Source organism: Mirounga leonina, unplaced genomic scaffold (assembly GCF_011800145.1).
Source record: "Mirounga leonina isolate KUSES-001 unplaced genomic scaffold, KU_Mleo_1.0 Mir_129, whole genome shotgun sequence".
NCBI classification, from domain to species: Eukaryota; Metazoa; Chordata; class Mammalia; order Carnivora; family Phocidae; genus Mirounga; species Mirounga leonina.
The window spans coordinates 17336615-17349725 of NW_023270323.1; the positions used below are offsets into that span (position 1 = coordinate 17336615).

At 35.5% G+C, this 13111-nt stretch overlaps 1 protein-coding gene across 2 annotated transcripts in view; it reads left to right on the forward strand.

Annotated features, from left to right (window-relative positions):
* The window catches only part of ANTXR2 (ANTXR cell adhesion molecule 2), a 155982-nt gene extending 142871 nt beyond the window's left edge, over nt 1-13111 (forward strand). For both annotated transcript variants that reach the window (XM_035004700.1, XM_035004701.1), the window contains one exon: nt 8090-13111. Coding sequence is in view for 1 of the 2 variants with exons in the window: in XM_035004701.1 (XP_034860592.1) it covers nt 8090-8128 (39 nt within the window). In the remaining variant the exon portion in view is untranslated. The remainder of the gene's footprint in view (nt 1-8089) is intronic.

A 13111-nucleotide genomic window follows, 5' to 3' on the forward strand; every position in this document is an offset into this window, starting at 1 on the left:
ACAATTTGTTATTTTATGCTGGTCATTATAAATAAAAATAGACTAGATAATATTTACCTCTAGAAACATATATATCACTTCCTCTGTCGTGTTGCTAATCTGTAGCTGAGCTGGATCACAGTTTGTTGCCTTCTTAGTTATTTTTAGTTCACTGTTGGCTTAAAAATTTTGAGGGTAGGGTCAGGGATTTCATTTCATCAGAGCTCTCTTCCTCTCTCTCTCTCTCTGCTTTATAGCCCACCTGTGAGCTTTTTTGGTTGCAGGGGAGTTGTCTTTGTTCTCCTGCTGCTAGTATCCCATCCCCTCACTCACACCTTCCACCACTTTCTATAGCTTGAGAGACCAGCTTCCATATTGATTCCTGCCTACAGCCTTTGACTGGCCAATGTCTTGCACTCTCAGAAGGCCTCATTAACCTTGGAGGGATTTTTCTCAGTTCTCCTGTTCCCAGGTTTCAGCCGGCTGCTGCCTTATCATTTTAAAAGGCCCTGGGTCCCTCAGGGTTATTTTTCTCAGTCCTCTCAGTCCCCAAACCTTTAGTGAGCTGTTTCCTTTCCCTTGGGGAAGATCCCTTTGGAGAGGGAAATATTTCTCTTCCATCCTGACTTTCTCCCAGCTTTCAATTGACTACTTCCGTGTTCTCGGGGAAAACCTCATGTACTATGGAGGGATCTCTCTCAGCTTAGTCCTGCCATATCCTCAGTTTTTGGCAGCATTCTTACTTGCTTTTAGTGAAGGCTATTTTAGTTCGTAGGGATTTCTTTTCTATTAAATATTTTTTTGAAAATGTAAAATATTTATGATTGCATTTGATAGCATATAACAAGATCTATTAAAAGATCTCATTTACATCCTTATCCACTCCACCCTGGGTCTCCCTTCCACCTATCAGTAACTGTTTTTATTTTCAAGGCAAATATTGGCTTTTTATTTCCATTTGAAAATATAAGTATGTATCAATTCTAGTGTATTTTTCTTCTTTGTAACATAAAATATAGCATAATATATATACTATATGCAGCTTGGTTTTTTTTTCCATTAATAAATCCTGGCCATTATTCCACAATAGTATATAGAGATCTCCCTCATTCTTTTTAACAGCTGTATATGATTTATAATATTCAATTCTCTATCTGTATTTTATAGTTTATTCATCTTGTCCATTACTGATGGCTATTTGGATCGTTTTCAGTCTTTTGTTACATACCCATAATGTTACACTGTGCATGTACAGAATTTATATACTGTTTTTCTATAGCTTTAAGTTATAGTTTTTATTTATTTTTTTTACTGTTGGTTTAAGACCTAAGATACAATTAGTACTCTAATTGAGATTATAAAGTGGAAAATTGTTCCTACATTACTTATGAGGTACCCAACTAAAAGAATATATGGAATTCTGATTTTACATATATAATTCTTTTGGGCATCTACTTCCCATTACAATGTATCATGAGGCCCAAGAACGTATTGCCAGCAATGTTTTTGGAAAACTGTCAAAATTATATATATATATATCTTACAAGCAATAACTTTGAAGGGTCAATTTCATATCTTATTATGAGTTGTGGATTAGATATTTTATTAACTTAAACTGTATGCCTGAATCTCAAGAAAAACTGGGAGACCAACCTGAATATTTACAAAGTAAATGTTAACAGTATGTGTAGAGTCACTAAAATTTTGCAGGTGCCATAATAGAATGAAAAGGGGAAAAAAACCATTTGAAAGTAATTTTGTCAAGCAAACTCAGCACTTCACTTCATGACATCTACTGAATATCCATATGGTGTGTGGTCTCTGCCGTAAAATGGGGCTTTTATAGGTCGAGCTTCCATTGCAAGAGTATGTGGAATTTATATTTCAGCTCAAAATCTTGCACTTTTATTTTGAGCAGAGGATATACAGATTATTTCATATTCTATATATATTCTATATATGTATATATAGAATTGTATGTGTTTATATATAAATTGCTCTCTCTATATATATATCTCATATATAGATAGATCTCTGTCACATATATATGAGAAAGAGAGAAAGATGATAGTATGTGCCCTCTCTTCAGTCTTGTACCTTCAGTTGCTGCAGAAAATCTCCACCCAAAGAGCCTGTTGTGTCCTCAACTCGGCATTCTTTCCTGATAATCATGATTTCCTGGACCTCTTGAATTGTTTTGTGTCTATTTCTATATGTATCTGTGCTTTCTATACAATTTTAAATTTGAATCACTGTTTACAGTTGCACAGAGCATGAAGGTTTAGTAAATTCTTTTTAGAAGTGTATATATAAATAAATCAGCTATCTGTGTTTGAAAAGTCTAAACGAAAGTGCAGTTGTATGCCTCAGCTTGTCAGTGGATATTTATGAGGTGAGCATAACACTATAACAGTTATAGCAGTGAAATACATCCTGTGCAGATAGCTAGTAAAGGAGTTCACAAGCCTTAATGCCCACAGAATTTTAATGCTCAAGAGATGGGAAACATGGCACTTGCTCTGGCTAACACTACTATTACTGGCTACAATGAAAATGAATGGATGAAATCAGTTTTCAAAGACTGTAACAGAGTTGGGGTCTACATACTTAACCAACAGCAAATATGTCAGTTTCTACTGTTACCTTGTTTTCATCTCGTTAGAGCAGTAACAGCACTGGACAATTTTATTTTGGGTATCAATTTCCTACTTCTATGTATGATGAGACCCAAGAGAAGGTATTGCCAACAAGGATTTCTGGAGAAATGTCAATGAACTTCTTAGATACTTGTTAAATGCCTGAAAAATCACTTAAGTGAAGTTAAAGCTGACAAATTCTAATTGTGAATTTAGACTTTGTTATGACCAAAGTTTTATTTGTGATTTATCCTTGATACATTTTGTTCCTTCTTAGGCTGAGGGAAAGTGGGTAATGGAGTAAAGCTTCTGCACAGAGCTCTACTCTAAGAGATGAATTGATACGTTAATACATTTCAAGTTTATAAAGAATGAGTCATATTATGCTTATTTTTTTAGAAGCCAAAGAAAACAAAGTGAAGCTTTCAGTCATTAGACCTAGGGTATTTATTCTTATAGGAGAACTTTTGGGATTTTATGAAGAATATAGTTTTAATATGCTTGCATGTATAAACTTCAAGTTCATATTAATTATCTAAGTTAACTCAGATTAAGTTCAAATTAATCATCATTTGACATCAGCTATCTGCAGAGTACTTCATTAAGTCCCACCAGAATAAGAAAAGGCAACAAAAAAGGGAAGTAGACATGATATTATCTTTTCGTATAAGATAGAAGTTGAGGTAATTCATTTGTTGGAGGGTTTTGAAGGTTTAGCTCAATATGGAGTCTTCATGAATAAGAAAGTTGAGATTTAAGAAAGAAATATGTATTAGTTTACATTTACTTATAGCTTGTTTACTTCTAAAGAAGTCTTGAGAAAAAACCTACCATAAAACTTCAGAATAAAAATAAAGAATTATGGGCAGAAGTCAAGATATAAATCAAGATACCATACATTAAGGGTGGTAATAACTTCTAGAACATCATGTGCCTGAGCTTTTTGAAAGCCAACTCACAAAGAGAAAGGCTGAATCATGGTTGCCATTATATAATATAAAGGAAGCACATAAACTTACCAGAAGCTTTTTTCTAGCTAGCTCTGAATTTCAATAATTGATCCCTTAATATCTGTGTCCTCAGTAGCAATTTTCCAAAATATAAAATTCTCTTTATATGACCACGAGTCATTTGGGCTCTTAATGTGACCAAAAGTTGAGGGAATGGTGTCAGAGATCTAGATCTAGGAAGGCCTTTCTAAAGAAAAGTAAAGAAACCAAGTCCAGGTATATAAATTGTTTACTGGTGACCTGGCTTAACATAGGCATGAAAATCTTGAATAATAATTATCAAAATACATTTTTAATACAAACATAAACAAAATCTTATAGTGAATTACAGTTTTAAAGGTAGGTGAGGGTGGAGTTATTTGAGCCAAATGAGGATTGAGAGGCTTGCATTGTGCCTGCTCATTCCCTTCCTGTGCACCACGCCAGCCATAGTAACCCCCGAGGCACCGTGTAGAACCCACAGGTCTTCGTGGACTTCAGTATGAAAAAAACCTGACCTAGAGAGATGGCTAGTATTTCACTTAGAACTTCCCTCTTGAAGATAGTTTTGCCAACTGATCTGGAGGGAAAGAATTCCAAAGTTATCACAATTAGTGCCTGAGGTATAAATACTCTACATTATTGGTTGAATGGAGAAATATATGCTCTAGATACCAGGGGTATGGTTAGAAAGATTGATGTGGTATGAAAATGGAAGAGCTTCTCTATATTCTTATTTAAATCAATCCCAGTCTGCATAGCACTTGAGATAGGCTGTGTGTGCGTGTGTATGCGTATGCATACACACACACACAGACACACACACACACATTTTAAAAAATCAGGTTGTTTGTGACCTGAACAAGTGCTTGACCAGGCATTTCATGGAAACTCCCTGAGTTGTATATTGTAAGAATGAAAATGCTAACTGTGGATTATAAGATATTTTGATCACTGGCTTGTGTCAGACCCATACACTCTTGAGTAGAATTGCATTCAGATGGGCTCACCCAGGACGTTAAATAAATACAACTCAGAGACAAGTAAACAAATTGATCTATGGGAACATGGAATGCTGAAACACTTTGGCACAGTTCGTTGTTGGGAGTGACCTCAAGAGTGAGTAGTTGACAGATTCCTCTGGGAATAAGATCCCTGATGGAATACTGAATAAAAATTGCCTTCTGGCCACTAGTTTCTTTTTTTCTTAATTATTCAATTTTTATCTTTTCCTCTTTAGGGCTACTCTCTTCCAGTTTCTCTATATTTTCTTCTCTCCTTTTCCACGGCTGTATTTTTCTCCTTTGTAATCCTTTTTCACTTTCAAATTTATACTTATTCTGTCTTCCTGTTTTTGAGGTCTAGTCATTATGTCTTCATTCATTTATATGTTTATCATCCATCTCTTCATTTGTTTCTAAGTATTTATTATGAGTGTGCTCTGTGTTAGGCACTGCAATGACACAGAGGGGGTATGGATAATAAGTACCTATTTTTTATTGAGAGTTTACTAAGTGCCAGGTAGTGTACAAAGTGCTCTCTGCATATTAATAGATTCAATCTTTATAGCAGTCCTAAGAATAGGTCGAATTTTTATTCCTGTTGAGGAAACTGAGACACACCGCAGTGAAATGAGTTGCCTATCATCACACAGTTAACAAGTGGCAGAGCTGCAACCCATAACTAGCGCGTTTGAACCCTTAGACTTAATCACTGTTATCTTTCTTTAGATATTCAGGCAGACAATTATGGCATAATGTGCTTTGGCTGTAGTGGAGATGCTATGGGAACTTTGAGGGGAAGAGCCCTGTGACTGGGAGAACAGGGTAATGCTTAACAGAGAAAGTAACTCTTGAACATAACTCCTCCAAGTTACCATCTTTTAGATTTCTGTAAAATAAAAATACACCCCCACATTATCAGCACTTGACAAAAAGTGGGAAACACCGAGTCCTTGATTAGGAGGGGAAAAGGTATTTACTTATTTATTTTGTTAATGGGTGTGTGTTAAAACACAGGAGTGTATGTGCGTTTAACAGGTGTTTTTAGTACTTGCCTCAGTATACGTTTGACAGCTGATGATCAGTCCTTAATCCCAAAGTTTGGAAGAGTGGAGGTCAGGACCTCAGAGTCAAAATCAATAGGGTTTTCTTCATTTGAGTTTCTATGTCTATAATTAAACCATATCAAATGAAATGAAAAATAATTATGTCTGGCATAATTTAGGCATTGAAGTGATTTTAAGAATTTAGGTGAACTATGAATCTCATTTTTTTAAACTATCCAATTGCTTAAAGTAGGTGAATCCGAGTCACTAAGATTAATCTGGTGTGTAGAACAAAAGTGGTCAGAGAAGGAGCCCTAATATCTACATCTAGTTAATTAGTGATCGCACTCAAGTAAAAGTAGAGATTCATGTAACTTCTTTTCAAAATTATGCAGAAGAGAGAAAACTTTTACTTTTTTGGTCCATAAATACACAAGAAAAAGATGTCATTAATTCATATCTTTGTTGCCATAATATAATTATTCATGTATTTGTTGGATTCTCGAAAGACTCCAGAAGATCATATTTTTAATGTTCATTACTGTTTTCATAGGCATAGTTCAGATCTATTTCTTATTGCATATATAGTTACACTATTGTGGCTTAGAAGCACTGTTTTATTGCTTTGCTCAAATATTTATTAATTATGTCATTTTTCCTACCTGTCTCCCTTGAAAAAAAATGTTGAAAGAAGGGATATGTCATGAAAATGACATTTTTAATGTTTCCATGGCTTTTGGTGTCATACTTAGCTAATCTGGAGAAGAGCATTTTTTCACTTAGTATTCATTCTAAAGATCTTGTTTGAAGGTTCTAGACAATACAAAAATATAGTCTGAGTGCATGACCTATGACCATTGCATTACCAAGGATTTTGACCTCATTCTCAGGTGGCCTTCTCTATGCTTTTCTCACACTCCCTTTTGCACAGATATTATTTGTAGACATCAGGTACAAAGTAAGTAATAAAATTGACAGTTGTAATAATGTTGCCTCCAAATTATTTAGAGGATGTATAATTTGGTGAATGTCTCTGCCTTTTAGGCAAAAGTTAATGGAAACCAGTTTGCTTTTTTGCTTTTCTCTTCATTAATTTCTGAAATATCTAAATTTATAGAGCAGACATTTTTGACAGAAAAATGGACCAAAACCCTTTTTGATGTTCCAGGCTTTCTTCTCCAACAGTATTTGTTGTTTCTTTTGAATATTCCCATGTATTGGATATTTATTTATTTATTTATTTATTTTTTTTTTTAAAGATTTTATTTATTTATTTGACAGAGAGAGACACAGTGAGAGAGGGAACACAAGCAGGGGGAGTGGGAGAGAGAGAAGCAGGCTTCCCGCTGAGCAGGGAGCCCGATGCGGGGCTCGATCCCAGGACCCTGGGATCATGACCTGAACTGAAGGCAGACGCTTAACGACTGAGCCACCCAGGCGCCCCTCCCATGTATTGGATATTTAAAACAAACTTATTGTTCACATTCAGAAAGAAATAAAGAGAAGTTCTAAAATCTGAAGTTAGAGAGCAGATATTAGGACAAATAGGAAAATCTCAGTAAGAAGATAATCCTTACCCTAAATTGGAAAGCAGTATGCTAACTTTTGGCCTATTGAGAAATCTGGATGTGATTTATGCAGTACTGGGTATCCGCAGGGTCATACCAAGGAGAGGGAAAGAGGAGATCCTTTATCAGTAATTGAAAACTTTGTTTTCAAATAATTCTTGGATTATTTACAATGACATGAAACAACGTATCTTTGTAACCTTTCTTGAAGTGCTGAAGGAGTTGGAATGACAGTCTCTTTAAAAATGTGGAATGCAAATGAATAGTCACCATTTGGAGAGGCCACATAATGATGGTGTGTAGTTGTGCACAGAGAGATGGTCAACCACAGAGGCCAAATTTTCTAAGTCTTTTGCAAAAGCCAGTTATAAAATGCAATCACAAAGAGATGACATCTCTTCCCTCTCTCTCTGACTCCTGATCCTCAGCCTCTTACTACTTCTCAAGTGCATTCCTCATGTATACATTTTAGAAGCACAAGTTTTATATCAGTTTTAAAAGCACCAGATTGCATAAAGGAGTACTTTCATTTAAATCCATTATAGAAGGAAACATAGGGTTTGGCTTTGATATTTTTATTGCTAAGATAGTAACGCTGCACTTTAAATAGCAATAACATAGATCTATTTTACATAGAGTTTTTTCCACTCTTATTTTACCATCCCATTGTGTAGATGAACTTGCTGTGGAAAAGATCTGAATGAACCACCATGCTTTGACCCAAGGGGAGAAACATGACTTCGTGGTTCATCTTAGCATTGACCTGTTCTTGCGTAATCATTTACTATATCGTGGTAGGAAAACTAGGTATCCTTATGCTTTTTTGTAATTGCTTTAATATTTCAGTAATGGTTTCTTTTTCTTTTCTAGGGCCGGTGCATAAACTTCTCCCGAGTTCCGTCTCAGTAGAAGGAAAGCAGGAAGACCAAGAAGGTATGAAGATACATCTTTGCACTGCTGATTTCCAACCAAATGAAAAAAAAATAAGTGCATTTCAGAAGTTTTTGGAAGAACGGCTTTCTTCCTCTCTGCCTTCTGCTTTGCTTGCACCAAACATTTTTAAATACTTGTTCTGCCATCTACATGAGAGTTGATGAAACCCAGTGGTAACTCATGATTCATGACATTGAAAATAAATTGTGTTAATCTACATGCTATGGTTTATACAAGAAAGTTTGTTGGAATGTTGAGAGGAGGAAAAGCAAAAGCAACAGCATGAAGATGATATCGAAACAGGGACCACGGTACAACTGGCCGTGACGGATCTGTAATGGAGAGAGGAGTGCTTTACATGGAAACATGGCACTTGCGTTTTACATCACAAGATTTTCCGCCACAGGCGAGTATGAAATTTCCCACCAGGCCAAGCAAAGACAGGAGTCCATTGCCTTATAGCTATGTCAGATCACAGAATCCTTCCAAGTCCCCATCACAAATGTGCCTTACGGGAAGCTTCTGACTGGAAAGTCTTGTCATTCTAACACTGAAAGTGCACACGCATGACAAAATGTAGACAGGATGCCTCAAGGTATTGGTAGCAAGCAAGATTTTGCCCTTTAGTTTTTGAAGACACCTTTCTTTCATTACGCACTCAGGAAAAGAAGAAAATTAATAGAGCGTTATTCCACAGGAAGACAGCCTCTAACCAGAGATCTTGAGTGGAGTTTAAGGGACTTGTGCTTCGAGAACTCGTCCTTGGGAGTGGTCGATTTACCCCACTCTCTATGTTTAGGGTTTAGTAGTGCATAAAGCATTAATATCTGTAAACATACCGGGAGTTTGTTTTGCTTTTAATTTAAAGGAAGCGGTAACCACAAAGCTTCCGCTCAGGGTTTTTCCTTCCTCCAAGTCTCCAAGGGCTCTTCAGCGTCACAAGCCAGCAACTCTCTTTGCATGAAAATTTCAAAGTTTAATTAATATAATTAAAGGCAACAGCAAGCAGCAGCCTGTGAAGATTTTGCTCATCTTTTTTATGCCTTTTGACATTGAATGACCTATTACTGTATGCGCATTACTTGGATGTTGAGGGGCACTCTACCTTGGTTATGATTCAGTAGAGAAAAAAAGACCTCCTCTCAGTTTATAAATTAAATTTTCAGGAGGTTCGACCACCACAAAACATCGAAATGTATGTATTATAATTTTTTAGAAAAACCACCATCGTGTCACGTCGACGATGCCAAATTATGTTAGCGTGAGCGGAAACACTGTGGGGGAGGAAGAAGGCAGCAGCTGAAGAAAAAAGCTCAAATGATCTAGTCACTTTCGATACTGTACTTCAGATGCGAAATGGATATTCGACTCGAAACCTGACAAAGCGCGCCTGCTTTGATGTGAACTGGTATAGACAATGACCAGTGGCTGGGTCAGTGGGATGTCTCTCTGCGAGCACAAAGGCTTATCAAATGACACTAAAAATAAGTTCAACAACCATCACATTGGAAAGGAGAAGGCGAACATTTCATGTTTGGTGGGCATGTGAGTGCACAAGACGGAAAGAGCGATTTGGATCATCCCGGTATAATGACCCCCATTGTACTCTTAATGGAAATTTCAGAGGACGGGAGCGATTCTGTTGGTTGGTGTCTAGATTTGTGGCACGGCTCCAAGAAGCCTTACTCACACAAATATATATATACATGCATATCCTGTAGCTTGAATCATTTGCTCAAGTTTATTTATGTCACTGGCTGGCTGGATCCAAAGTCATGTGTCTACATATTCATAAATAAAATTTTACCTGTGCCTCTGCTGCCATTTTATTTAAGCCCACATAAACTCAAGCTTTGTTGGTTAAATATATAATTGTCCTGGTTAGTTTCAGGACAGAATTATATTCGTTCCAAGATGTCACTTATGGTCACAAATGATACTATTGGCATTAATTATCCATGTGTGCAAGTGCAACTTGGAAAAGACTGATATACACCCAATGAGTTCTCATAGACCTTTGTTCTACATTTGCATCTGGGACAGCATGTGTTGCTGTTTTCTTAAATCGGCGCTTCATTTCTGATCCATGCACACCCATAAATGGTATTTAAGAGCTTCTACAGAAGCTAAGGCTGTTTCTTTGGTAGTCACTTGGAATTTATCTACTATCGTATGGCATTTGTATGGCATTTAGATTTTGCCACATGAGCAATATGAGTAGACCTCTGTCCTTAAAGGACAAAATAGGTTTCTGTAGATTGTAATTTAAATGGGTTTCCAGTTCTAATGCCACTATGAAGAGCTCTCAGTGGAGAGAGAGAGGCAATGGTCTATATGTAGACTTAAAATGTACCATTCATAAAGTTCAAAGACAGATGGAATTTCATTGCACTTAAAGATATGAACCAGATCTATGCTGTTTTCTCTCATTTTATCATCTAGCACATAGAAGAATTTGCTTTGAAAGAGTGCTATTTACTCACCAAAGATTTAAATCAAAAACCTCTATACCTTTTAAGCAGGAAAATAAAAGGTTAGAATAAAACCATTTCTATAAGTTTAATATCATTTTTAATATTTTATAGAGAGAAGTAGTTCCTGTTTAATTTTCTGGACAATGTCAGTCAAGATCTACTTTGTGTATAAACGAGGAAGTCTTTATCCATAATCCATTTGTGTTGCATAAGGTTGCAACAACAATTAAGTGGGAAATGATTCCTAACTTATGTGTCTACTCTGCCTGGAAAGAAAGTTTTGAAGGCATCTATATATATTTCATAACAATGTCTGTTCTTTATGGATTTGATCCATAAATATTTATCTATCTGAAAACTTTGATACTTGGAATGTTTTCCTTAAAGCATTTGGTGCTCTAAGAAAAAACATTTGGTGCTAAGAGTTGCAGCACTGTTGCCTTTCCCCAAGTTAATTCTATTTTAAAAATTTATATTTCCTTCCCAATGAGATGCAGGGTAAAATTTGAGACCCTCCATTAAGTAGGGAACAGCATCTGTCACCTATAGTTAATTCTTATTTTGACAAAAATATAGAAGGTTTAAGCCTCCTATATTTCAAATTGTTCGAGAAATGATTTTCTTATATTCCCCCTGAACTTTATTTGAACCATTTTAAGTCATAAATTATTCAATATTTGTTTTTCTAATAAATCCTTACTGCATATAAGATCTGGGTGTCTCTGTGAAGTTAATAACTTTACTACCTAAATATCACTGACCATTGTTTACTGCTCAGAGGCAATTAGTAGTTTAGTTTTCACATCAAAACATTGTCTCTATTATGGCCCAAAGATATTTAAAACATTTTTTGATTGATCAGTTTCCATACACCATTTTTGAATTTTAAGAGAGCAAAATATAATTAGACCACACGTACAAGTATTGGAAAGCGCTGTAGTTTCCTCCTCGTGGCAAAGCCTGTGCTTAACTTTTATTAGGTTTTGGACAGCATCACATTACTTTAGGAAGTTTTTTAGTGTTGTATTACTAAAAAAATTTTGGTGGGTATATAATTCAGGAGAGAAATATATACATTCTTTATTCTAATATGAAAGGAAACACATAATCTAGAATCAGAATAACTGGTACATTTGTCATATGTTTAAAGAAAGAAAGGGGCAGGTGAGGCTAGCGAATGTCTGTTTGCAGGTAATGAAGTTGAGTACCGCCATGTATTTTAGTCTTGGGGCTAGATCAGTACTTTGCCTAGTGAATTTCTGTGGCATATTTCTGAGAACACTTTAATTTTAGTATATTCCTATACTTGCTAGGATATAATTCAGTAAAATTGACCAAAGGAAAAAAATTTTGAGAACTCATAATGCAGCAAGCCCTGTGCTGTTTTTTTTTTTTTTAATATACTTTATTTTTGCACTCCTCTGCCAAAAGAAAATGCTGATTAAAAAGTACACAGTAGAACATGCAAATTTATATTAAAATGTGCTTGTTCAGATTATAAGACCTATATTAAGGTAATGTGGGGGGGGGGTGTGTGAGAGAGAGAGAGAAAGTGTGATGTGCTACATATGCTCTTAGCTTAGGGAACAGGTGATGAATGGCCTAGCCCATAGAGCTAGCTGCTATTAACTTGCTGAAATTGAACTGATCAGCTTCTCAACCATAGACTAGAGATGGACTGGAGATAATCTCAAGTTCCTTCCAGCTCTGACAACATTTCTGTGAATATAGTCATATTGGAGGTTTTAGTATTTATGTATTTCATATTTTTAATGACTGGCCTCATTTGGAGAGCACAGCAATATTAGCTCTGTAAACTGCCATTTAGTTACCAAAAAGACACTGAACCATAGTACATAATTTTATAATTAGCCATAATAGAGTAACTTCTCATTTAATTTCTTACAACTGGAACTTGTCCAAGAGGCAACTGATAATAAAATTCGTATCTGATGAAACCTCTGAAACGATGAGTAAAAAATATTGGGAAGTGTATCTGTGTATTTCTCTCTGACTTTACAGTCGTAGCAGGTGTCTCAAAGGCATATGTAAAGATGTATAGAAATTTTTACAATATACTTATGCTACCAATTTTGATGATGAGGTACTCTGTACACTGCAGAAAGTTAAATTATTAAAACCTTTTCCTTAGTCAAAATTAGAAAACAATTTTAATTGACAGTAACTATGCCATGTTCCCCATAGGAAGTATTCAAAATGGCAAACATTTTACTGAGTAATTTGAATATTACTTAGAATATGTAGTATTTTAGAATTGCTAAACTTGACAAAGTTACCATTGTTTTATTGTAGGAGAAATCTCTGGAAGTAAGAATTAAAAAAAAAAAAAAAAAGGACGCTTCACATTGTCTCCTAATTACTATAAAGTTATTTGTTTTAGGTGAATTATATTTGCAAGATTGTAAATGCCAGTGGATAACCCAAAATAAATTGTAAAATTTATTAAAGTGTACATTTAAGTAGA